General features: G+C 34.6%; 3 protein-coding genes across 4 annotated transcripts; 1 reads left to right on the forward strand and 2 right to left on the reverse strand.

Moving 5' to 3' along the window:
• Nucleotides 1–1,142: 1,142 nt before the first annotated feature.
• Nucleotides 1,143–4,151, reverse strand: LOC144435787 (N-acetyltransferase 9-like protein). Its single transcript, XM_078124406.1, has 6 exons — nucleotides 3,976–4,151; nucleotides 3,280–3,449; nucleotides 2,775–2,855; nucleotides 2,425–2,484; nucleotides 1,823–1,917; nucleotides 1,143–1,393 (listed from the first exon to the last, which is right to left on the reverse strand). The coding sequence occupies exons 1-6, from the start codon at nucleotides 4,050–4,052 to the stop codon at nucleotides 1,256–1,258; spliced, it is 621 nt and encodes a 206-aa protein (XP_077980532.1). The 5' UTR covers nucleotides 4,053–4,151; the 3' UTR covers nucleotides 1,143–1,255.
• A 286-nt stretch (nucleotides 4,152–4,437) lies between these two features.
• Nucleotides 4,438–20,622, forward strand: LOC144434833 (transmembrane protein 104-like). 2 transcript variants are annotated; one of them, XM_078123343.1, is made up of 10 exons: nucleotides 4,438–4,607; nucleotides 5,458–5,579; nucleotides 7,067–7,151; nucleotides 8,715–8,814; nucleotides 10,890–10,931; nucleotides 12,584–12,670; nucleotides 13,254–13,353; nucleotides 13,853–13,937; nucleotides 14,621–14,714; nucleotides 15,155–20,622. In XM_078123343.1, exons 1-10 carry the CDS (start codon nucleotides 4,563–4,565, stop codon nucleotides 15,895–15,897), a joined length of 1,503 nt encoding a protein of 500 aa, XP_077979469.1. In that variant the 5' UTR covers nucleotides 4,438–4,562; the 3' UTR covers nucleotides 15,898–20,622. The 2 variants fall into 2 exon arrangements, with proteins under 2 accessions (XP_077979469.1, XP_077979470.1); XM_078123344.1 differs by lacking the exon at nucleotides 10,890–10,931.
• Nucleotides 20,598–24,842, reverse strand: LOC144434834 (IQ domain-containing protein K-like). Its single transcript, XM_078123345.1, has 6 exons — nucleotides 24,760–24,842; nucleotides 23,953–24,210; nucleotides 22,977–23,074; nucleotides 22,525–22,577; nucleotides 21,962–22,124; nucleotides 20,598–21,376 (listed from the first exon to the last, which is right to left on the reverse strand). Exons 1-6 carry the CDS (start codon nucleotides 24,824–24,826, stop codon nucleotides 21,107–21,109), a joined length of 909 nt encoding a protein of 302 aa, XP_077979471.1. The 5' UTR covers nucleotides 24,827–24,842; the 3' UTR covers nucleotides 20,598–21,106.
• Nucleotides 24,843–27,303: the final 2,461 nt, after the last annotated feature.

A 27,303-nucleotide genomic window follows, 5' to 3' on the forward strand; every position in this document is an offset into this window, starting at 1 on the left:
TATAGATAGATTATTTACAATGAAGACCACAGGCCCAAAGAGCTTATACAACACAAAATATACAGTTCTGAAAAGATAATGGAAGCACTATATGAAACTTAATGAAGTTCTCATTTTGAAAGCATAATAAATGAAACATGCCAGCTCATTTACCTTTGTGACATTTTGTGAGCTTACCAGTGATATAAATTTATCCTATGAAGGATTTTCGTGAAAACCATCATCTCAGTTCATCATAACAATGACAGAATGCTAAGAAATGATACTCGTTTTCTATAACGGTAACATTGTCTAAGCCTCAGAAGTTACAATGATGTAAGTTTTCTGGAATGTTTTGAATTACATGTCTTGTACTTTTTCAAAAACAATTCTAAAGTTTTGACTGTAAATTGTGATAATTCCATCGACATGAACAAAGGATGAAAAAAATGAAAACAACGTTTGCTGAGAATGTCATCATTTTATTGTTATTGAGATGGTGAAATCATTGCAAATTTGTCCATAATTTTATATTTCAGAAGTTGCTCACATTGAGTTTAATTTTTTTTTGTACGGATAAATACCAATAACCCCATTTGTATGTTGTGTATTATAATTGTATGTATGGAGACATTGATGATTCCTCATATAATAGTTCTACCTGCCAATTACATGCCAGCTATCCATGTTATAATTCTTCAACTAGCAAATGTTGAAAGTTCATGCCCTCCAAATTCCTGGATAGATTTTAGTACAGTCCCATGTCTTTCAAGATAATAAGTCTCGTACCAACACACATAAACAGTGTATCGACTTCAGCTTTCACCCTACTCCTACCATAGACCCTACGTGTAGGGTCTATACTCCTACCAACAAGATATACTGTATATTATGAAGCCTGCCACCTTGTGGTCACTAGATGATAATTGATGTGATGGGCGTAGAATCAATTAGTGTGGGTCTTCTAGCTATTCATTGCTGATGTGTAGTAACAAGGTCATTTCTTGTCTAGGGGGATCATGAACCCTGCCAATGACTGTACTGTGTGGTTAGCAGAACAGCTGGAGAGCTGCCAATGACTGTCAGATGGGATTAACAAAACATGTAAAGTGCTGTCAATGATATTATATTACAGTCTAATCAGGTTTTTTATTTCTTCAACAGAGGAATTAGTATTGAAGTGGCAAGATGGTATTGTACTTAGTTTTTTTGGATTAGGTGTAACCTCTGTCTATCAGTTTTGTTTGTATAGGTTTCTCATCATCAGTATATCCTTTCAGTTTGGTTTTAGTTTGCATTCATCGGAATATGTTTTCATAGTAGTATCTGATGTAGCATCCATTAACCACTGCAACGTACTTGGTGTTATAGGAAGCTCTAATGTGACTTCCTGGAATACCTCACTCACGGATTCCTAGGAGGGAAGAACAAACGGAGAAGACAGAATAATGTAAAATATTGACATGCATATAATGAGGAAATACCAATTAAGGAATGCACATTGTCTGTTTTGTTCAAGAACTATTAATCTTGTTTGTAATTTAAAGTATTATTAATGTACACATATGGTAGTAGATCCCTATCAGAAATAGTTGAATGATTTTGAAATGTTTTACTCATAATTCTCGTAAAACTTAAAATTCATCAGTTCCCCCAGTGATAGTTTTGTAGTTTCATGTTTGACTGACAGGGGTAAGAGTGAGAGAGAGAGGCTACTTGTTGTTGATTGTACAAATGTTAGGGGGTCCAGCTCTATATAACTCCTTAGCTTGAATACAAATCTGTACTTTATTATACAGCCAGTCATTGCTCTATGTTAGTACCTGAATAAAACTGTACTTGCCTCCACAAAACCAATCTTTTTGAACATTCCAAGACTTCTGGTATTTTGACATCCAATTTTAGCTGTGAATTTGGTCACCTTCAATTCCTGTACTCCTGTGAATAACAAGCACATGACCAGAGATTATGAAATATTTCCTAAATTTCCAACTTAAGTTAGTTTAATTAAGAACAGAGATGAAATATTAAAATAAAGACAATATCCATGGATCTTTAATTCTAAATTATTAGATATGAAATTCTACATCTTCTCTTCACTTCCACTTCATTTCAATTCTTCTACTCTTTCTTTTCTTTTACGTTAGAATCTGAGAGAAAATGTCTTTATTTCTCTGAAAATTTCTGTACGTTGTACATTCATATTGATATGAAAAATCAAACCACACAAAATAACACTGCAAAAAAAAATAAATTGAAAATATCAAAGTTTCTGATAAAGGTAAATTTGACAACTTCATGCACAAAAAGTAAAACATGAGTTTTTTCTGATCATACACAATGTCTGATTACGACAACTATGTTATGATAATTGTGAATGAATTATATCCATCGGTAATATTTGTTTGTTAATAAATTTACACATTGGAAATGTTCGATACTTACCATATTTCATCATCAACAATAAAGCTTCCTTTCCTAAACCTTTACCTCTACAGTTGGGTTCTAAAGAGAAAACAACAGCAACGCAATTTTACTTCCTAAGTTGTTTATAAAGTAAAAATTATTTCTATCTACCAAATACAAGTTGATTTTCATATACATTTTGTACAACTTTCAGTTTACTGAACAGCGCCACCACACGGTATTATAAAAAAATCTTACTTTCGTTTTTATTAACTTGCACATCTACAAGGGTTTTTTTATGAAGAGAAGTATTGACAATTATTATTGCTGTATGGTATAAGACAGTTTGTGTTATTACATAACTATCATAAATACTTGTACCTACTCACCTGCAATCATAATTTCAATTTCTGCAACTGATTTATCATCTTGATCATTAAAGAAAAGGTTTACATCTCCACACATACTATCTAAAAAGCATTTTTGAAAAAAAGGTCAAAGGTCAAAAGTAAGTATAACAAGAACCTCACAACTAGTAAATTAAGACTTCCTAACAGTAATTTATTCAAATCAACAACATATTGGAGCATCCTTTCTGACAGAAGACAGTCATTTTTGTTGTGGGTCAAAATGATACAAAATTGGTTTTCTATATTGTACATATCACATAGCAATATATAGGAATCAGTGGTACATCAAATTGCCTTAGAGGGTGTACTGATGTGAAGATACTTTTGGAATTTCCTGGTATATCAGTGACGACATGCCATGCCATGTCAGTAGGTGTTTTGAAATTTGCATTGTCATTTATTGAGTACCTCATAAAATACATTAATAAATATTATGAAAGAAGTACCACAGTGATGGATCAAATACCCCTGGTGAGTATCATACCGATTTCATTGATTGGTGGATTCTGCCACTGACTTTTATCCAGCACTATAAAGGTACACTTGTCTTCATCTAGCCACCAACTCTGTTGCATCTCATATTCTTCCTTCAATGTTAAAGGTTCTGATGCAGTCAATGTCTGTAACTCTGGTGACTGCATCCAAGAATGGTATCTATGGAAACAACATACACACATGATTATACAGTTACTCCTCATCCAATGTTCTGATGCGGTCAATGTCTGTAACTCTGGTGACTGCATCCAAGAATGGTAACTATGGAAACAACATCAAAACAACACACACTGATATGCAGTCAGTGTCTGTAATGTGGTGACTGAAACCAAGGATGGCACAACAAAACAATTACACATTATACTCCTCAACAAATGTTAACGGTTCTGATTCAGTTAATGTTCATAACTCCAATGACTGCATACATTCTGCATCCCAGAATGGTAACTATGGAAACATAAATAAACACAATAATCATTTCTCACATCAATCTCATTAATAATTATATAGATGCAAAGTACTACACATTGGTTATTTACACTCACTTTTTGTCACTTATTTGAGAAGGTTCATGCTTTAATACACATTTACTCTTTTTCACCTTTAATAATTTTGTTGATTTTATTAATTTTTGTTGAATTAAAAAAATGTCACTTTTTTGTCAGCAAGGTTTATTTCAACTTACTTTTCAACATGGTCTGATTTATAGGGTACCAAGACGACTGTCTTGCCTTCGATCAATATATTCTCATTCAGTTTCATTTCACCAGCATTTCACAGTCCACTAGTCCTTCACAAAAACACGTAAACATCCAATGATCTCAATTAATATTGCATTCGTCCATAATGTGCATGCATGTAGTAGTAGTAGTAGTAGTAGTAGTAGTAGTAGTAGTAGTACTAGTTGTAAAGTTCAGATCGATAGTGTGTACACTTCCGGGTTCGGCAGGTGTTGATGACAGCATATGACAATGCAATCAGTTGCTTGCCGTTGAAAAAGTTCACGTGATTGATGTGCAAAGCTTCAATAGCCCTGCCAACAACATCTGACGCATCTCACCATGTGATCTTTGAACTCTGTTGATACATGTGATACGTGGCGCATACCCGTTGCACTGTGGGTAATTTTAATAATGGCGACCAACACACGAAAGTTTGTCCAGTGAAGTACCTGCGTTCGTGTAGCCTTGTTTTTCAGCCCCTCTCTTATTTTTTCTTGAGGATAGGGATACACAGCTCTTTCTGACACTGTGGTAGGGGAATTAAATCACCATGGCAGGGAGTTTGACCGAAAGTGGCGACTTGTATTCGTCGGAGGTAAGTAAACAGCTGTTGAACTTGATCTGAGCGTACGTCATGTACGTGACATTGAAACACGTTTATTTCATCCACAGGTCAGTCGTAGTACCAAATCTTGATCTTTTAAATGAAAAGAAATCCAAAGGCAAACTTATGAAAAGAAATCTGAGATAAATGTGATCGCCGTTTAGAAATAGGATCATCACATGTCAAATTGGAAGCAAGTTTGTTCCCCGGAAGTGTATCCAAGCCGAACTTAAGTTGTAGGCGTGAACTGAGAGTGAGATCCTTCGCAACATGATAGGGTGTTTGTCCAGTGCCTTGACAAGCTCTTGATAATCTAGTTTACGATTTACAATGTACTGACACTTGAATGAAGCCGGTATGCAAGTTATTCTCAATAAAAAATCATTGGAAATGTTTTCCTTAGGTCCTTCACCTGTTGCTTCCCATAATGATTTTTAAAACAACAACAACAACAACAACAACAACAACAAGCAGTCATTAAATCCTCTCCCTACCAGGGGGGTATTTGTTTGTCCACAAAAAAAACCTACAACTTACAAGTTGGGGAACACAGAAATCTAAACTCTGAAAGTGTTTGTATTGTTTGTTTTCTCTCTCTAAGGAGAACCAAGTTTGTCCAAAGGTCCTCAAGGAGATTAATTTCAATTGTTCTACAGTTTCAAAAGAGACTTCCTTATATGTGTAAAACAAACAAATATGACTTTGCTTATTTGTGAGGTGATATTTTACTTAGGTTTAATTTATTGTCACCGTTTCACTTCCTACTTTTTGCAATAATGTATTTTATAATTGTTTTTATTTTCCCGTACCTAAATCATTATTGGTTCTGGATTTATTACAGATTGGGTTCATATATATATTCAATCTGATAGTTGGTAGTGGAGCATTAACTATGCCAAAAGCCTTTGCTGAAGCAGGATGGTTAACTAGTGTAGTTACACTCGTCCTTCTGGCTTTTATGAGGTAAGTAGAAAAAGATCTTACAGGTTTCAAAGTTGAAAGCACTCTGCAATGTAGAAAGATGTGACTATATAATCATTTGACAGCAATGGAAGTAATTTTTTTTGTTTTCTGTTTTACCCTTGGCAGTACTTTTATTTATATGTATGTTTTTTACAATATTTTATTACCAAATAAATATATCTAAATCTGATTTTTAAAAAAAAAATTTAAGTCCTCAGATACAATATAGGCCACCAATTGTCATATTTATGGAGTTATAGGTTAAAAATGATTTATTTTAAATATGTAACACAATGGTGAGTTTTACTTGCATGGAAACATGCAAATCATCATCATCATCATCATATACATATTAGGCCATAGCCACGATGCATAGCCATTGGCGTTGACTAGTTGTACATTCTCTTGTGGCAATGTTTGTAATCCATATTATGCCAGGATTACCATGGCAGTTTTTACCAGGGATCTCCCCTTAGCTGTAAGCATTAAACTAGGCTGGCTCTGGCTGCCTTCCAATGTCCATATTTGCTCAATTTCCGTGTCTTTATCACATTCAACAGTCCATATTGCACTCTTTCACATATGCAAATCAGCACTGAATAAACACAAATGTATTCAGAACTTCAGATTTATTGAAATTTGATACCAATATCCTCACATACTGTGACACTGACATAGTAATCTTTATTTTATGAATATGAGTATAAATTTCCAGTTTTCTATTTTGACATACATGTACTTTTTTTTCTGAATATTTCATCATTATTGTACTATTGTTAGTTGTATCAAGCTGACACCATGCAGCTGGTGTCTATGTCTCCTAAACAATAATACAGTGATAGAATCCTGATTTATGAAATAGTTTACTTACAATCTAAATGCACTGCAACGTGTGTGTGTGTGTGTGTGTGTGTGTGTGTGTGTGTGTGTGTTTTGTTCTTAAGTAAACATGAGGTGTAAGAAGCTACGTTGTATGAATATATTCAAAACATGAAATTTCTGCCTATTTGGATACTGACAGGTCTTTTTGTGCTAATATGGTAATATGCATGTACATACTTACTAGACTGTAATTTACTGACAATTATGTTAACATTGTTAACTTTCAAAGACTGCTTCCATGAAATTTAATTGGATATTTTGTATTATAAATTAGTGACTTTTAATTGTTAATTGATTTTAATCGTTAATTATTGAAGTAGCCGGAATTCCTCTTTATATTTTAATGGAAACCCAATTTAGTATATAATTTATCTTTTGTGAAATAGTGACATTTTGGGTGAATGTGGTGGGCACAGGTTGAATGTTAAAAATCCCAATTAAAGGTATGCAGAAATTGAAAGAAATGAATGGAAATGGTACCAGCTGTGAAATGCAAAATTGTATTCATCAGAATAATAGAATGGTAAAGGGAAACTTCTTACTACAACCAAATTGGTAAAGTGTAAATACTTCATAATAACATCCTTTTGTTTTTCTTTTGATAGTTTTCTAACATCCACATTCATCAATGAAGTTATGGCTGCTGCTAATGCTGCTATCAGATGGAAGAGAAATGAAAAAAGACAAGAGGTAAAAAAACAAACGCTTGTTAAACAAGGTTCAAAAATCAGAGTTCATGAAGTCTGATGGAGAAATGATGCTTATCTTGATCATTGAAAACAAAATGATAACAGAGTTCATTGTGTTGATAAAGCTTTCAAATAAATGTTGTACTAATCATCATTGGTATCTATGGTAATTTGGTAATGAATAATTCACTTTTTAGACATATCAAAGTTACAAACTTAAACATATGTCCCATATGAGAGTTATTTTATTGACAAATATTGTTGCTATACATATATATTATGATATATATTATGACAACTTGTCAGAGTTGTTGTTGAGTAACGTCTTAAGAATAAGGCAATAATTTCAGAATATTATGACAGAATGGAGCTAGTCTAGAACAATACGTCTACAATATCTTGGAGATTTAATAGACAAGATTAACTTCTTTTAGGATTTCCTAATCATGTAATCATTGTTGATAGTTTGCAGTGACCCAGTTCTTGTGACTTCTATGTAGAGAAGTAGAGAAAATAAGGATGTGTGGAATCTTGTTGCATTATATAACAACCAATCTCATTGTCTCAAATTGTTCATTGTTATTCAAGAATCTCTCTGAGGTTCTACAGGAGAAATGAAGTTGTCTTGGTGTTTCACCCATTTGGCCATGAAGTTTTTAACACAGATACACACCCTTCAACTCTAGACTAACACGTAACAGTAACAGAGACACAGCACACACAGCAGGATCCTTCAACCAATCACATTGAAAAGTGACAAGCAAGGCTATTCTTTTACATTGCAGTAGAAAGAGGCTTCTAACGAAAACATTACACATGGACTTGATGATTTTAATGGTTTCAAATGTTTACTTTCCTACTGATAATCAACATGATAACTTGTGTGCTTCTACATCCCCCACTTTGCACTGCACATCTAAATTGTTTCTTTTGCATTTGAAGGCGTGTCTGTCTGTCTGTCTGTCTGTCTGTCTGTAAAAAACTGTCTCTCATAAGTAAAACATCAGTACATTCTCCATTTCTCCTGTAGATCCTTTCACTTCACTTGACAATTATACCATGTTTACATTTAAACCAATGGAATGTAAATTTGTATTTTGCTCTCAGTTTAATTACACCCACCCACCCTTTCCCCAAATGTTTTACTGTGATGTGGCAGTCATTTGAAAACCAATCCTATAAAGTTATTACAGCCTCAGGAAAAAAGGAGAACGTAGTGTTTGAAACTTAGCTGTAGTTGAATGTGAATAAAAACTGAGTGTCATGTTCAGTTGTTGGTGGTGGAATAACTGAGTGGTTCATTCATTCATTCAAAATTATGATGCTGTAATTTACATAAGTGTCCCAAATATAAATGATGCCTCATAGAAATAAAACAGTATTGAAGATACAAACAAAAACATTAATTTCTATAGAAGTTCTGACTCAAAACGTTGATTGTTCATGTTGTATTATTTGGGTACATAACCAGACTTAGTTGTTATTGTACTTAGATTGTGTAGACATGTTCAATGACAGCTAGATATGTAGTGCTTTGATATTTTGTTCTTACTTGTTTGTACAGGGTGATGAGTCTGATAGCAGTAGTAATAGCAGTTTAGAACCAGAGGGTGAAGAAACAAAAGCCTTACTAACAGCTGGTGCCTTGTCAACTAGCATCAACCGTGAGTATGAATTGTCATAGAGCGACAAGTTTTAGTATTTTTACCCGTCTTCTATTCTATGACGCCATTTTATATGCTAGGCTAAAATCTGAAACTTAGTATTGTTCATTGCGCTGGTAATCCAGTTCATTAGTTTTATGTTGCCTAGCAACCACTGGATCATTTTACTGATAATCCATCACTATGTTTACTTTTCATTACCTGAATTCAATGCTTTTAATAGTAAGGGGAATATTTCCTTCCTTACAGTACTAACTTCATCTAACTCAAAATGATTCAATAATGTGTAAGCTACTTGACATTTTTAGAACATGGATGTGCAAAAATTGATATCTGACTTTGACAGTGACTCTACTGCTCTGTTTGAAATTCACTGTTGTGTCATATATCAAGGTTGCAAAGTATAGATGTGGTATATCAAATGAAAGCTATATTCAACCCATCATTTGTTGTCGGTGTTATATTTATGTTGAAAGAAAAACAAATTAGTTTAGTATGCATGAATTATCACAATTGTATTAGGTGCATTTTGAATGGTGGTCATAGTCATGTCTGCCGTAGAATCAGTGATTTTGAGGTACGGCCATGATTACCACCACACAATCGATAGTGCATGTTCCATACTTTACACATAAAACATTCATATTACTGTACATGTACTAACGCAATCACATTATGTATCAACTGTAGAAGTTAGTTTTTTGAAAATGACTGCATGTGGATCTTGTGGCATGAGCAAAGTATTTTGTAGTGAATTGCTGCAGGATTAGTTTCACTTTCATTGATGCACATGTAGGATTTGGAAATTAGAATTGACAAAGAATTGGAAATACCTAGTCTGGGATCATATCTATTTGAAGGCATTGAAGCCTTTCAAGACAGGAGAGGATGGCCACCAAGCTAGAGAATACAGGAGTTGTCTGCCACGCCCCCTTAAAATAGAAAACGTTGCATGTAGCATCTATGCACTTAAAATACTATTTTCACATGCTCTTGCCTCTTATTCTAATGTTGATGGCATTGTCCTCAACGTTTTGGAGGATCTGACCTGATAGAAATAAAATCTAAGTGGCCACGATGTAAATAAATGAAGGAATCCCACTACCAGTCCCCCAATAGGCTGAAATGGAATTTCTCGCATGAGTTGGGGAATGTTTGTCTCATACTGTACTTGTCTGTGGCTTGCCAGAGATAAATATTCCCCAATGAGTGTGAGATATACTCCATCTTAGAGCACTGGTGAAGGAGGGGTTATATTTCTTGTGTCCTCTCTATACTGCCAAAAATAAAGTTTAACTCCTGCATTGGTACAGAATGTGTGATCGAATCAATTGCACACTTGCCCCACACTCTCAGACTGCCAGGGTGTGAGAAAGTGGGGTCTGTGTGTGACTGATATCAAACCATACTGATCTAGAAATCTAAAAGTCAAACAGTAACAAATCTTTGTGTGGTTTCCTTTAAAAAATTACTGTCTCATTCATTAAGTACCTCCCTAGTAGGCACAGGATCAAAAGTATCAAACACTTCACATAAAGTTACATTTTCCCATTTCCACCTCCACCTATAAATGAAATAAAACACTACAGTTTAGCTCTCTGACATTTCATACACTAACTTGGAACATTGGTACTACAATATTTTGTCATTGTGAAATCAAACCAGGTTGAGAGTTCTTTCTGCAATGTTCATCAACATTTATGTAAAATAAATTATGCCCTCTTGTGGTATAAAATGGAAAGTTAGACTTTTGTAATTCTATACTGAAAGATGAGGTGTGAGAAGAAAAAAGTAACATCCTTATTTTTCAGTATATTGTACATGAACAATTATATCACCAGAGGGTGCTATTTACTATCGTCATCAGAACAGTGAAGTGATGGGACGAAAAATAGAACCCTACACTAGTTTGTGATTTCTATGCATGTTTCTATTATTTGCATTCTATATAGAACCTATTTTATGACTTCGTTTATATCATATTTTGTAATTGTTTGCTTTATTGTTTAACTGCTTATATTTTATCATATTTTCCATTGTCTGTTTGTCTGTTTGTTTGTCTGTTTGTCTGTCAGGGTCCTACTCCTCACCTTCTATCCAGTGTAGACTCCATGGAGGTAATCATACACTTCATTTTCCATCTTGACACACATACCTTTTATGACTATTCTCAACTGAATATTGTGATTGGAGGCTTGTATATAATGTCAGACCATGCAAAGCATTGATTGTCAAATGCAGTTGAACTTGAAGTACACAGTGTTTTTTATCTGCCTCTAAAATTATGGTATCAGGAAATCTGTGTACATGTACATTGAAATTTTACCAGTAGAGAAATAAAAGAGTTGAAAGCCAAGCTTGTGCACACATCAAATACAATGTAATGCATTAGGGGTACTGTAGATTGTGGGTGCACTTGTGTCATGTCCCATTTGGTGATCCCTGTATGAAGCATGCACTGTTTACCATCATTTCATTACTGCTTTGCATGCTTTGCATGCGTTGGCAACATAATGCTGGAACATGCCAGCATGTAGTCAGTCCCTGTCATCAGAAGTTGGTGGTTGATCCTAGAGTAAGCGTCCATGGTCCAATATACTAGGCTTACAAACAGGCTCAAGTCTCCAAATCTATAATTCAAGTTTTAACACATTTGGCTGCAGATTTGATATGTAATATTTTTGTATCATTCAATGATGTTATTATAATCCAGAGATCATAAAGGTGTATTGGTACTCTGTCATTACTATGTATCACTGTGCTTCAAGTTTTTAGAATTGACAGTGCTGTAAATGCAACTTTGAACAATGACATAGTATAATGTATAGATATGTTAACTTGTTCTGATGTATTGACAGAAATTTTCTACACTACTGACCACAACATTACTGAGACAATAACAAATTGAAGTAATAGTTTACTTTGATAACACTACCACACAGGTGTGCACATTGAGTGTTGACAAATAAAACCAAGTGTCTGCAGGCTTACAAGTCAAATTCAGATGCCATGCTCAATTATACCATTTAAGTTGAGTTATCAAAACAGTGAAACATGAGGAAATGTTCTTGAGAAGATACTCATGTTACATGTTGAAAATACACGAGTATTGAATCTTATTCAGTATGTCTTAGCAATTCTGCTGATACATGTACGACTCAGACAGTACTTATGATTACACAGGTCCTCAATCGTCTCAAAATACAAAAAAAAAATTATATTTGTAAAAATTGCATGCAATCACAAACGTTAATGATATGATCATTGGAACAAGGGCAACAAAGGTAGACTGGCTCTTTTATGAGGTTTTGTGTGAATAATGTACTTGCCAGCAGTACCAGTAACTGTGGGTTTGTTCTACTTGTATGAATACATTGCAATGCATGGGTGAGAGGGAGGCTTTTGTAGTGCATTGTGTTTACCATACAGTGAAACAGTATTATAGGTTTCTGAATAGGAGTAAACTCAAAATCAGTTCTGTTATATTTAAATTATTTTCATTTTATGTTTAACTACCATGTTTTCAAAAGGGGAGTATTTATATGTGACGTAAGACTTCTATACCTGCCTCTCAAATCTATTGCAGTGTCATTTTATAGGACTCATCTGTATAAATCATGAGTAGTTTTATTGATGAAATGTCATGAAATGTCATTTTTGCTGAGACCGATAACACCAAGTAGACATTGGTGGCAACAGTGAAATCATATGCTATATACAAAAGTTGTTTACTTATTTGATATTTAAGGTGTGTCTTTTTTTTGAACAGAACCCATCCCTAAGAGGAGAAGAGATTACTTTGACATGACACAGAGAGTTGAGATGGGTCAAATGGCTTCCATGTTTTTCAATAAAAGTAAGTTAGTACAGTTATTTCTGCTTTTATGTCAACATGTACATGTATACTCAATATGCATAGTCAAGTACTGTAGAGTAAAACCTCACAAATATCAGGAAGAACTCAGTGTTGTAAAACCACTAGTCTAGATGCCAATGTGGTCTCTAACTAAATCTTGAGTGGACGTGTAAATTGTAACAATACTGTATAGGTACTACACTGTAAAACCACTAGTCTAGATGCCAATGTGGTGTCTAACTAAATCATGAGTGGACGTGTAAATTGTAACAATACTGTATAGGTACTACACTGTAAAACCACTAGTCTAGATGACAACGTGGTCTCTAACAAAATCGTGAGTGGAGGTGTAAGTCGTAACGATACCATATAGGGATTACACTATAAAACCACTGGCCTCTTTACAGCACTGACTGAGATACAGTGTCACGAGGTGTGATGAGAAGAATACGCCCAGGCTTTGAGAGAATGGAGCAAACTATGTCCTGCATATAGTTGTTGATAACTCTGTAGTTATAGAGGTTCATAGTATTATCAGAATCAAAACAAAATCTCTCTAACATTTTTATCTATTCTCTTTCAGTTGGTGTCAATCTTTTCTACCTCTGCATTATAATCTATTTATATGGTGATTTGGCTATTTATTGTGCAGCCGTACCCAAATCACTTAGAAATGTTGCATGGTAAGTCTATGTGTAACAAAGTATGTGTGTATAGATATTGGCTTTATGTTGTGAAATTGTACCCAAGTCACTCAGAAGCAGTATTGTTCAAGTTTATAATAGGGAACTTGCAATCCAGACTGAGCATGCTCAGATGCAAAGGACTATGGGATTATCTGAGGTTATCGTAATACCTAATCTAGAGCTACCGATAAAATAAACCTCCCACAATGGTCAGGGTAACTATGAATTGATTATTTGTGGTTAAAAACAATGTATCAACATTGTTTATAATGCTAATTGATGAGTATTTATTATCATGTTTCCCATGATGCAACATTCAACATGGCTGGTTTGCAAGTTCCCTATTGAATTAGATTGATAGTATATAAAATTGACAGTTTACCTCAAGAGAGTCTAAATTTGATGATAGAGTAATTTTATTGATAATCACTTATTTTCAAAGTCTTATCTGTTGAGAAATTATCTGATTGTGTACTTTTTACTTGGATGATTTCAGCATTGATAAACCAAATGCAAGTGAAAGTGATCCATGTTGGTCTTCAAAGCAGCTAACTAGAATAGATGCTTACAGACTATTTTTGGTAGGTAGCTTTGAATCCATGTTTACAATTTCTATATATATATTTGTATGTGTAAACTTGACTCTTTAGCCGTCTCTTTGGTATGGTGTCAGCTGTACACACATGTTGTGTCATTCTTAAGTTTTGCATGAATCTTCCATCCATTGATACTTGGTTTGAAAGTCTGTGAAGCTACATGATAGCAGTGCATTTTATCTTTTAAATACAAGTAATTTATTGTTGACTAAACAGCGTTTGCCACTGTAACTGTGTCAGCGATACATAATATTCTGGTTACCAACTTTTTGGCCATAGGGATCACAAGAAGGTGTCCCAGATTTGGCAAAGTTTGTGCTAAAATTTGGTTCTGGACACTGATTGTATGGCAATGCCATGAATAAAGTGTGTGTAAAAGAACGCTGTGAGTTCTTCAAAGAAGATTACAGTAATGGTTAGACAGGTTTTGATTACTGGTAGTCGTTAATGAAAAAGTACAGTGAGAGCAACACAGAAATGAGTGGTAACTTCATGTCTGCTGTCTGTAATACGATACAATACCCAACTATATTGTGGCCCTCACCGCAGGCTTGTGAACAGCGCCTCTAGTGGCCAAATCATGAAATCTTTTATCTTTATGCTAACCAGATTATGCCATACTGAACAGGCAGGTAAACTCCATTGTTTTGTCTGTTTTGTTTGACTAGGGATGCTTCACAGTGTTGGTTGGACCATTTGTATTTTTCAATGTTCAAAAGACAAAGTATTTACAAATTGGGACAAGTGTATTGAGATGGCTTGGTAAGTTTACATTGAATTCTGTGTAATTTTGTTGAATATTAATTAAAGTTACATTCAAATACATAAAGTTACTACATTTATTTGTTTATCATGTGTAAAGTGAACCTGTAGTGCTTTACGATTATACTGTTAGTTGGACTAAACTGTTATAAATAGTAACATTTAGTACACAATGGATATGTACATAGAACATCTTGTAGAGATGTATGTTTACTTAAGGAAGAATGCACCATGTGAGGCCATGTTACCTGAAAATCAGAAGTTTTAATATTTTTCCAAACTTTGCCAAAGGAAAGGTTCTTCCTTGTCTTTTTTGAAATAATCAAAGAATTTTCTCAGTTCCTTCATCCTATTTCCATTGATATTGACAATCTTTTGTATCCAATGTTTTTAATTTTAATATATTGTAACACAGAGTCTGTATTTTGTCTATTTTTCAGCATTTGGTACGATGATTGTAATTGCCGTAAAAAAATTAATAGATGGCAAAGGACAAGGGGATACACCAGCTTTCAAATTTTCTGGAATGCCCAACTTGTTTGGAGTGTGTATCTATTCCTTCATGTGTCAACACTCCTTGCCGTCACTGGTTACACCAATCAAAAACAAATCCAAACTCACAAGCTTGTTCTTAACGGACTTCTCTGTTATTATGGTATTCTATTTGGTTTTGTGTTTCACTGCAGTATTTTGTTTCAAAGGTAACGATATACAAGATTTGTACACACTGACTTTTAAAGATGCTAACGTAGTGATTTATTACTTCTTGGCTCTTTTCCCAGTTTTTACTCTCAGCACCAACTTTCCAATCATTGCCATAACTCTAAGGAATAACCTAAAAACACTTTTCCATAGAGAGGGGAGAAAATTTTCATGGTTAGTTGACAGGATTGTTTTTCCAATGATTACTATATTACCCCCTATAGGAGTAGCATTCTACACTCATGACTTAGAACTTTTGGTAGGTGTCACAGGTTCATACGCAGGGGTAGGAATTCAGTACCTGACACCAGCATTTTTAGTGTACTGCTCAAGAAAAGAACTGTCTAAGTATTATGGTCACAGACTAGAAAACAAACATACTTCTCCATTTAAGCACAAAATTTGGGTTATATTTGTGATTATATGGGCTATAGCCAGTGTTATATTTGTTACTGTCAATCACATTCTGACCCACACATAAGTCCTGCTAGCTACAGTAATCATGTGAACTTATCCACCTCTTGTTTGTCACTAAGTGTAGCCAATAGAAAAATACGTCTGTACAAATGCCATCCTTTCACTGATTGGTTGAGAATAATCATGTAACCTTGTCAACCTCTGATTGGCCACTAAGTGTCATATGACTTCACTGATTGTCATGTGACCAGATAGCTTACTTGAGTCAAGTCAAAGTCAACTTTTTGATGTCTTTTGTAAAATGATATTGGAGAGAAACATCAGGGTGAAAAACAACAGCATTTGAAACTTGGTTTGATTACCGAGTTTTGTTTTTTTGTAATGTAACATATGTTACCAGTATCATTGAAAGTAACAAATACACTTCAGTTGAAGGAAAGCTATTTGAAACCAAATAATGTTATTTGTAGCCAGCAAAAATGAAAGACTCGTTTTAACAAAAGAAAGACAGTCTGAAACGTCTACAAATGCCAAATACACTTTGAAATCAGTTTGATACTGTATATTTTAGTATGCTATGACAAAAAGAAATGCCAATTGTGTTTCTTTACACTGGAAGTAAAACAATTTTGCATAAAGTTGAAGTCAACAAGTCTTACTTACAAACATTTGTTATCAAAAAAGAATATAAACCTCAATTTAATATTCTTGGATAATTGAATTTTTTACATAAAATGTCATGGTTAAATTCATAATGTCTGCCATCCATGTGTGCAATGGTTCATTTGATAATGCACTGTGACCTTTATCTGGAGTTAAAAGGTCAGGTTAAGCCAGTGTTCCATTATTGCTTTCATTTCTAGTACATGGTTAAGATTACAAGAACATTTAGTCTATAATTGTGCAGCATTAGAACATACAATAAAACACTTGAATATTTCAAACATCTCTTGCTCTAAAGGTGCTAGTTTCTGTAGTTGGAATTTATAATAATGCCAGCTGTAGCTAGCCAGTCCCCAATGTTGCCTGTGTAAGTTTTACAGTCACCATGTTCTGTTTTTGACAAAATATTTTACCTCATACTATTTTTGATAAAATGGGAACTAACAGTATGTCTTTGATGTTGGGGCAAAATTTCAATTTGTATAAAGACAATACACAAATCCTCAGAGCTTGACAATTAAAATTAGTAACATATACATGAATTTTGAGTCAGGAAAACTCATGGACTTTTTAATAGAGATGTATTATCCTCCTGATAATTGTGTTCCTTTTTCCCCATGAATTCTGTAGCATTTCATTTCTGTGCCAAGCATTGTCAATTTTTTGAACTTTTTATTTTTTTTTTCACTGGCATCTCAGGGTAAATATTACATTTTGTTGTATGTTGGGAAAACAATGGTTTGTTCAGCATTTAATGGCATGGAATCACAACTTAACACAGGGTATTTCATTTCCCTAAATTAGATGTCTCTATGATGCAGAACAACACCAATACAGGCTATAACACACAAAGATTATAGAAAGGCTAATATGACATGCTTGTCTATATAGGTGTTGTAAATACAGTCAATATATTAGGTGTAAATTTGTGCAACAGCGCTATGTCTAGAATTAAAGGCCAGAGTTCCAATCCCAGGTTCTTGTATTAGTGTATTGTATCAGTCAAGCCAGATTACATGGGATTATTCTTTTGTTTATTGTTTAGGACCGACTTTTTCTATAGTTCTGACAACTGTTTTTCAACCTAAATTTTTTTCCTAATCCAAATGGCTGGACCTCTAAAGTGTATGTAGTTTATATGTATTTGTATAGACTTATAGTCAACTGATAGTGTGTAGTACATATATTTGTCAATCCAGTAACGTCATTCAATGGTGGCATGCCTCACAGACAGCAAGGAGTGATATAAATACCTTGCGATATAAACCGGAGTGGTGTTTTTAGTGGTGATGGTTTGGGTTTAGTCCCTCATAACTGTCTAATTTAGAAATGTCACCTGATCTAGTTAAAATTGCAATAATAGGGACATCCAGTGTAGAAAACATAGCCAGTATATCTTGCATCACATACTACCAATAGAAAAATACATATTAGCTGAAAGGTTTACATAGAATCGTGCCAAGGCCTTGCCATTGCAGAAATTTACTTTAGAGGTAGATAATAGATATAATACTAGTAATATCAGTTTACATGACATTAGATGACCATAAATGGTTTCGGTAGTAAGGGTTCTCCCGCAACTCAACAATGTACTGTGGCAATCTTGATTTTCTTGGAATTTACATTTCATCGGACAAAACACTTGCATATGCCAAGTAAAGATGAAATAGCTCACTAAGTTTTAACTTCAGTGGAAAAGATGCAGCCAAAATGGAAGAAAATGTATCAATTGTACAAGAAATTAAAGTGTTCCCCAGTGAACAGTACAGTGGTGCAGTGAACAACTCTACAGGCAGACTCACATTCATGCTGTCTGTATAATATCTATAGTTTGCTAACAATTAGAAATATGTCAACAGAGATAGATGAGTTGTTTGATACATAACAGGGTTGCAATGTACTGTATTGTGGACAATTCAGGTAGTAAACTACTGTCCAGAGGCAATCTTACATGACATGTTAATTTTCTGTATTTTACAAGATTTTACAGGAAGTACATTTTCTATGAAACATGTCCATTTGTTTTGAATGGAGGGCTGTATAAAAGTAAATTTTCTATTCTGTATGTATTTGATTCGGTGTATTTGTAAGCAGCATGGATTTTCGCATGCCTTGAGATGTATTTTGATTACATGGTAGATAGCCTTGGACCATAGATTAAGACTCTTGTTGACAGGAGAGGCTGGCCATGAACTAGAATACAGATAACAACACAGAGTCACAGTCTTTGTGATTAATTAATATAGGAATGTGGAAAGTAACTAAGACTATAAGACAGAATATAAGAAACATTTTTTGGAGAAAAATATGTTATTACTGTAATTGACTTTGTCGGAGCTTGGAAGAAGTTACAGTACAATGTATGTACATCATCTTTCTTATTGAAAGCCCTGTATTGGGCTGGCCTTCATTTTCTTTCTTCTTTTTTACTCACTCTAACCAATTTACAAATCTGTTTTATTGCTTTTTTCATCATAGCCCTGTATACAAATAGTAACGAGGGTTGGGGGTGGGGGTTAGGCTTGTGTTTTTGTACTTTACTAACTTAGCCAGAGAACTAATTACACTTTATACCAACTTCACAGTGTAGTATAATGGGAATCACTTATATCATTTTTTTGGTGTCAAGTACATTTTCTAATATTTCTGTAAAGTACTTCTGGCATTTTATCGTTTATTTATGATGCTTCCATGGACAGTATGACCAAATGTAAAATGCACAACTGAAATCAAGAGGATACCTCATCAATATAAGAAAGAAAAGATATGGAAAACAACTCCATTCCGTTGCTAGATTTCCTTGTGTTAATTCTAGGAATGAATAAGTTTGTCAATCCATAATAGTAAACAGTGGCAATCAACATTTGCCTTTTCATGGGAAAAAAAAAACAGGTCACACTTCAGATATAGACTAAGAAATAAAATGTCATGCAAATATCTCTACTCGACATAGGTAGATTAGCTGTAAAATCAAGTGTCAGGGGGTTACTATACTAGACTGTAAGATACGTTGTGTTGTGCCACCCTCGCTGGCCTGCTCAAAGCATGGGCATCATGGAACAATAAAGCTAAGATTATGGATATTTATAATCTAATAACAATAGTATGTAATACAAATACGCGTAAACATGTGCGTGAAACTGACAGGTATGAAGCTTGAAGTGAGCGGACGATTGTGACTATTATTGCAATAAAGCTTACTGATGTGTATTTTCAGTGTTAACCTCCTTCCTTTGATGTAATAATCTTCAGATTCAACGAGAATATCAATACAAACACTTGAAACCCCAGAAAACCTAGTCTTTCTCACGTCACTGTAGAATTAGAACAACACCATGTCCCCGTACCACCGCCGTAACGTTACACGGTAGCTTCCTGGTTTACCTTACATCGACGTTGGTGGCGCACTTTAAAAATGAAGCGCGAGCGCGAGCAGACGATCGATCGATATTTTGTTGCGTTGCTAGGAAGGCCGAGGAAGCGCTCTCATATTCATATGAAGACATGTCTATGTTATAGTGTGCAGAGAAGGTTACATGAGTGAGCGCGTCCGCGCCCTTAGCAACCAATTGCAACAATGTATCATTCGACACTCTCGCTACAGAAGTGAGCCACCAACGTTCATTTTGACACAATATATTTCTCGAACAGACACATCACATGCATTACACATAAATCTACATCTACAATAGGAAAAGACTGGAATTTTTTTGTTTCGTTTTCAAATTCTATTTTCATTTTGTTATTTTATATATTCACAATCTTAGCTTTATTGTGCCATGATGCCCATGCTCAAAGTAGTTGGCCAATGTGTGAGGGCATCCCATCACGGCGTACCTTACAGACTATTACTATGCATGCTATGGGAGTCTGTAGGGAGATGTGTGAAGCATCACAGGGGTTTCTATACTTGATGTAGGAAGAAAGGGTGTCGTCAACTTTAAGTCGATCAGACTGTTGGTTGGCATTCATTAGGTTATTGGAACCAATATTAAAGTACATAAATATAGACTTCAATGTTGTATAAACCACTCCATGGTTTAAATGGAGCTGGATGTTATGAAAGGATGGAGAATAAACATTGTATGCTTTATAATATGTAACTTTATTACAAATAAAAATTATCACAAGAAATATATACAGTTTGTGTTCTATGTTTTTTTTTAAGACTTGACTGAAAAATATAGAGATTCACCCCTCCCCTCCATTACACAAACAATCAAATTGGTGTTTCATCTTTCAGGAAACAATTACATATTCATAATTTTACTGTGGATAAAGACAAGCTACAATAGTGTCTGCATGATGAAATGTACAACAGTACCAAATAAATCAATTTGTACAGATAAATTGTGCATATCTAATATAAAGCTTGACTCATATGTTCATGGAATGAAACTGTACTGTATACTGAAGCCATGTCAGTACAATTTAGTCTCTAGCTGGAACAGAATCATGACTGGATTGTTCCTTAAATTACCAATATTTGTCTGACGGGCTTCACTATTCACTTTAGTCCTGTCACGATTCAATGATGTATTCACTTCATCTGAAGACTGATGAAGTATTTTCTCTAAAATGTGTGTTTATAAATAATGTGTACATATTGGCTATGGTACAGGACTTGGTACAGTCTTAGTCTGTGATGATGATCTTGACAGTGGTGTTTTAGCACCAACTGATCTAGTAGGACTTGGTGATTTACGTTTAAAGTCCACACTACGTCTGCCACCTTGAAATCCACAAGCACCTTCCTCATCACTATTTGGTGGTTCGTGCTTCTTCCAAAAGTTCTCTACTTTGACTGAAATATCTTCATTTTCTTCTCGTAATTCTCTCTGCCATTCCCTTAGTTCTTGGATTTCTGGATCCCTCCTCACCTGAACATACAGTGACAGTAATATTAGATTAGTTTTATCTAGTGTACAGATAGTGTTATGTGAAAGAACTCTTCAAAGAAAGTGACAGCTTACTTACCCACTACTTTATCTGTAAAATAAAACCAGTTAAGTTTGCAGCTGACAGGAACTTGCAGAAGTGTCATTTATCCCCCTTGGTCCAATGGTTTCAGCACCCCTCTCCTCCCCTCCCCCACCCAATCTTATTACTCCTAGTGTACACTTCTGCTCATTTGTTGAAATCAAAGAAACTTTAAATGTAGTCAATTTATTCCTTATAGAACTGAATTTTGGCATGAAATATAATCATTCTCAACCATCTATCTAAAGTATATGTCGAGTGTATACAAATTGTTCTTTATAAAGTAAAGTAAGTCAAATCTAACTCAATTTCTCATACCCCTGTTTTCCATTGGAATATCGAGGAAACTAAATAAATTTCGCAACTTATCCTCCTTGTTTGTGGGTTCCTCAGAACTTGTCACCAGTGTCAGTGTAACATTTGTACACGGTACTATACTAATGACCTCACTGTTAGGAATGATTTATAGTAAATTTCAAACTTACCATATAGCCTCTATAGAATGCTTGTATAATAATGGCTGCTTCCTCCTCAGTCCAAATCAGAGATAAAGGTAATGGTGGCCTAGGATTTTCTGCCAATATTTTCTGTACAAATGGAATCTCATCTAATGTGTCATTTTCTCTACCAAAGTAATCTGCATTATGCCTGAAATAGTACAAAATGGTTCACTTTTATTTGACAATGATCGTTAACTTGGCATTATTTCACCATCATGCCTGTACATGTATTACCTATACACTAGTGATAATAAAAGATGACAAAACTACTGTAGAGTTTATTAATCATTTGTGTACTAGTAGACTATAAATTGTTCACTTTTATTGTAGCTGACGCTGATGGCCCTTGTGCAGCAGGGAATATGTTGCGATAGCTCTCTCACACAAACACTCCACACATGTTACAAACTCTCCACACAAGGAATGCACACATTCACAACTATATTATCTTAAGTGTTTTATATAAGGCAAAGAATTATTACAACTATTGCAGTTACTAACTCTGTCTAAAACTTCTTATGATATAGTTGTGTAAAGAATCTGCTTACCTCCATAGGTATTCTGTCAGGAAATCTAATCCATTAAACCGAAATCTCTTCCTCTGTTAAATAGAAGTATGAATATGTGTTAATAATGTCTGAGGAGGATGATAATGATAAAATCAAAACTTTTTTCCATGCATCAAATATGTACTGTGTATGTGTTGTATTAGTGTGGTGATTTAAACTTATGTGTTCACACTATGTGATCTTCAAACTTACAGTATACATTAATGCCAACTGGAAATTACTCAAAAGAAAACTGATCATGATTATTAAATAAATTTGTGAGAAAGCCTATGTATAATATTTACATGCATGCATTGCTAGAAGAAAATGGTGCATTCCATGTCACCCTGATTTCAGTTAATGTACATGTAACTTCACATTTTGTAGTAGGAAGTCAGCTCTGTATTAACAGAAACTATTATATATTATAATTTCAGCTTGCCATGACCTACCTCAAAACATTTCTCTTCCTTGGCTGTTTTTAACATTTCTAGCATTCCAGGTAAAAGTGTAGGAAATACATAGTGTTCTAGATACTCTCTTGGTGTACCTAGCAGTAAAATAGCACATTCAATTTTATGTATACATTCAGAATTCATACAGAAGATAAAGGTATTAAATGGGTGATGATTAGAAAGAAGATCAATGTGTTACTCAATATTTTCCAAACCCCCCCCCCCAACCCCCCCATAACAAAGCAAAACTTAAAGAGATCTCATTACTGTTATTTGGGTTCTATCATCTATAGTAAGTAAAAAGAATGATGTACATGTATGGTGGAACGAGTTTGTAAGTTATTTGATGAGGGTGACCGTCTGTATGAAGTTTATAATAGCTACAATAGTTAATAGTAGTCTGGAATCCAGTCAATTGGGTATTTCACTCTCACTGTTCCCGTATCACATATGTGTCACTTGGCTATTATGACCTACATGTATTACTTCAATGAAGCTATGGCCAGAAAACAAATTCTTATAATTCTTCCTGTTGTAAGATGACATCGATAGTATCCCCACATGATTAGAACCACATTGGAAGGTTGAGCTGTGTAATGTAAACATGATTTACCATATTCAATGTTGCTGCAAGAAATCATAATCTAATTTAGGTTTGAATACACAACCATTATATAGCAAAATGCCAGGCGTGGTACATGTAGGGGAAAAGTGAGAGCTTGACTGGATTCGAGACTATGGATGAGGAAGCCACAATAGAATTCTTCAAAAAGATTTTTTAAATCATGCTCAAGAATTTTGCAAGTCAGAAAAAATAGCATCTGCGAAGTTACAACAAAAAATATTTGTCCACATTTTCAGCCAGCCAGCTACTTTGAAAATTTGCCAATCATGAATGTTACAGTATCTGGTAAACGCAATATATGATATTTATCTTTTTGATATTTTATGGTAAATATTGCTAGAAACTCACATGTATCTTTGGGAGGAGGTGCTGGAGGTGTTGGTGGGGGTGACTTAGGTGGTTTTTCCAACATTGTGTGACCCACTAACGCTGGATGAGATATCGCTGGATCAAAGTTTTCTGTGGCATCACAGTCAACGTCAACCTGTTGGATCATTTTACCATAGATGACAGGAGTGTGTGCTGCTGGATCATACTGGATAATATCTGTTACAACTGATGCTGTGTCGTCTTCTAGTTTGAATGGTGGCCTTTTCAAGGCAAACTCTGTCATTTTGATAAGAAAAGTTGTGAAATACAAATAAAGGTATTATATATTAGTGCGTTTGTAATATAGTGATTGTTTAGGTGGATTCTGTCCCTTTTTTAAGTTATTTTATTTTTATATAATTCATAAAGCAATATATGATATTTATCTTTCACAGTTTGTAGTTTGTTATTGTAATTGTGGTTCAAGATATAATAAATTAACTGTTATTTAATAGTGTTAATAAATTATGGACGTCTAGGGCTTTCAGGTTTCTACGGCCATGTAATTCTACCATGGATATATTAGTGCTAATACGTCCATTAATCTACTAGTACCAAAAGCTCGTCCTTCACACATTATCGACCATTTCTGTCTACATCATTTATAATTCAGTACAGTATGAAATGTACCACGGGTCATAGGTGTCAGTGATTCGATTCGTGTAGCATAGCAATGTGCTGTGTACGACGATTACCCATCACATTGCCTGTTTGCAGGCCCATCAAATTGCCATATAAATTATAACCAACAGTTCATCTTTAACTGAAATGTTTGGTTTCACTAACCTTTGCATATTTCGTCCCATAATATGGGCTCTTTCTTGTCCGAAACGACAGACATTTTGGACAACATCTTGTTGTTGCCTAGTGCCTAACAACACCAATTATAATCAGATAAACATTCCCACTCCAAAGAAGTAGGTCCACAGTTTTTTATGTGTTGACAAAGAATATGGGATAAATTTACGTCGTATATTTGAATTTTGTTAATATATTATTACAAAAAGTGTACACATTTCATAGCAATGGTTTTAGTACATCAAAATAATAAGTGAATTGATATCAAGTGACTGTGATTCGGTTTGGTTGTCAAGCAGCTGGATTCCGACGTTGGGGGAGCCCTTTATTTGGGAGATGATTTCCTTTCGGGGTCAAAGTTCATAGGGCAACTAAGCTTGGGTCACACACGTGGATCATGGAGAATGCGTGTCCAGCGTCGAAAAAACGAAAAAAGAAGTCAGTAAAGTCTGAAATTGACAGAGAAGAGTCTCCAAACCTGAAAACTAAAGACAGGGGTCATTTGAACAGTCAAGAGGTATGCAATCAAGGCACAGATAAGTTGAAAATAGACAAATCCAAAGGTGATGCCAAAAGCAAATGTGATGGTGCCATTGATGGTGCAGGTAGTTCACATAGAATGACTCAGAAGAAAAAGAAACACAAAGATAAGAAAAGAAAGTCACATGACAGAGAAACTCCTGAGATACACACAGTGCAAAATGATACCATGGTAGATGTTGACCACAAATTAGATAAACATTGTGAAGATGGCAGGGAACATTGCAACCGTGGTGAAGATACAGTTGTGATGGCAACAGAAGAACTTAAATGTGAAAAAAAGAGCCACAATAAGAAAAAAAAGAATTGCAATGGTACTGGCCACTTGGCAGATGATAAAGTATCAGAGTTAGGAATTCAAGAAGAAAATTGTGTCAACAGTCAAGAAATGTCTGAAAAACACAAGAAAAAGAAGAAGAAACATAAACAGAAGGATCCTAAGAATGGATCGATAAATGAAGAGTATGGAAAAAGTGAAACAGAGAATGAAGAGTTGAAAAGTTCTGATGACAGTAGGAAAATAGAAAACAGAAAGAGGAAAAATGAAAGTGATAAATCAGCTGTAAGTCACACAAATGGGTCACATATGAAAAGTGAAGAACTACAAACAGTTGATGAAAAAGTAGGAACGAAACAGAAAAAGAAAAAGAAAAAGAGAAAACGTGATAGAAGTAAGAACACTGATGTGGGACCAGAAAGTCAGCAACCATCAGATATGGAAAGGGTAAAGAATAGTGATGTCAACAAAGAGAAAGAGGGAAAACCACGGAAGAGGAAACACACTAACTCTGATGAGGCAGAAGTCATCGCTGAAATTGACAACATTGCTGAGAGTGACTTGGTTATTGATGAAAAGACCTTGAAGAAACAGAAAAAGAAGAAAAAACGGAATCATAGTGATGAAGTTGGCGACCATGAAGAAATCAAAGTTTCTAAACAAGATGAAGCAGATTCAACAACTGATGGAGGTAAGAAGAAAAAGAAGAAACATAAAACGGAGAAAAACAAGATGAAAGAAAATTGCTCATCAGTGGAAGAGACGAAAAATCAAAAGTCAAAGAAAAGAAAACGTGACAGCCCTGATGTGATACAAGTTGACTGTGACAAGCATAACAAGAGGAAAACAACAGAGGAAATATTTGATGAGAGTGAAATGGCAGTGAAGAAAAGGAAACGAGCAAATATAAATCAAGATGATTTAGGAAATGTTAGTGGTTCTGAGAGTCAAGTCAACACAGAAGGTACGGATTGTAAAAGAAAAAAGAAAAAACACAAAAAGGATAAATCCAATGAAGTAACAGAAATACAAGAAAATGTTGACAATGTGTCAAAGAAAAAAACAAAGAAAGATGAATGCACTGAGGAATTTGTTGAACAAAAATGTGAAAAAGTTACAAAGGAAAAACATAAAAAGAAGAAAGCTGATAACACCAAAGAATGTATTGATGTTGAAAATGAAAATGTGAACAAAAAACATAAAAAGAAGGAAAAGGTTAAACATCAACAATCTAGTGCAGAAAATGGCAAAGAAAGGGAACAAGGCTCACTAGAAAGTAGTATATCAAATAAAAGTGAAGAGATGACACCAAGTAAAAAGAATAAGAAGTCAAAAAAGAATAGAAAATATAAAGACAGTGACGTCAACCCTAGAGAGGTTAATGACAAGAACACAGAAAACACAAGAGATAGTGAACAAACTAAAGAACATGATAAGACACCAGAGAAACAAGCAACTGAGGTGACTAAGGTAAGACTGGTATCACTGTTATTTGTGACATTATTGCTGTTAATGGCTGCCATTTATTTGGTTAGTGAAGATGAGAGATTTTGAATATTGGATATACATGTCTTTTCAATTTATGAAAGGCTGTACTGTTGTTTGGAATACACCTTGCCAGACATTATGATGCTAATATTCAAATACAGTATTTTTGCCTCAGTTTGGTAACCCTGGTAACATGAACAGAATGGGAAGTATGCCAAAGTTGCACA

This window comes from Glandiceps talaboti, chromosome 5 (genome assembly GCF_964340395.1).
Source record: "Glandiceps talaboti chromosome 5, keGlaTala1.1, whole genome shotgun sequence".
NCBI classification, from domain to species: Eukaryota; Metazoa; Hemichordata; class Enteropneusta; family Spengelidae; genus Glandiceps; species Glandiceps talaboti.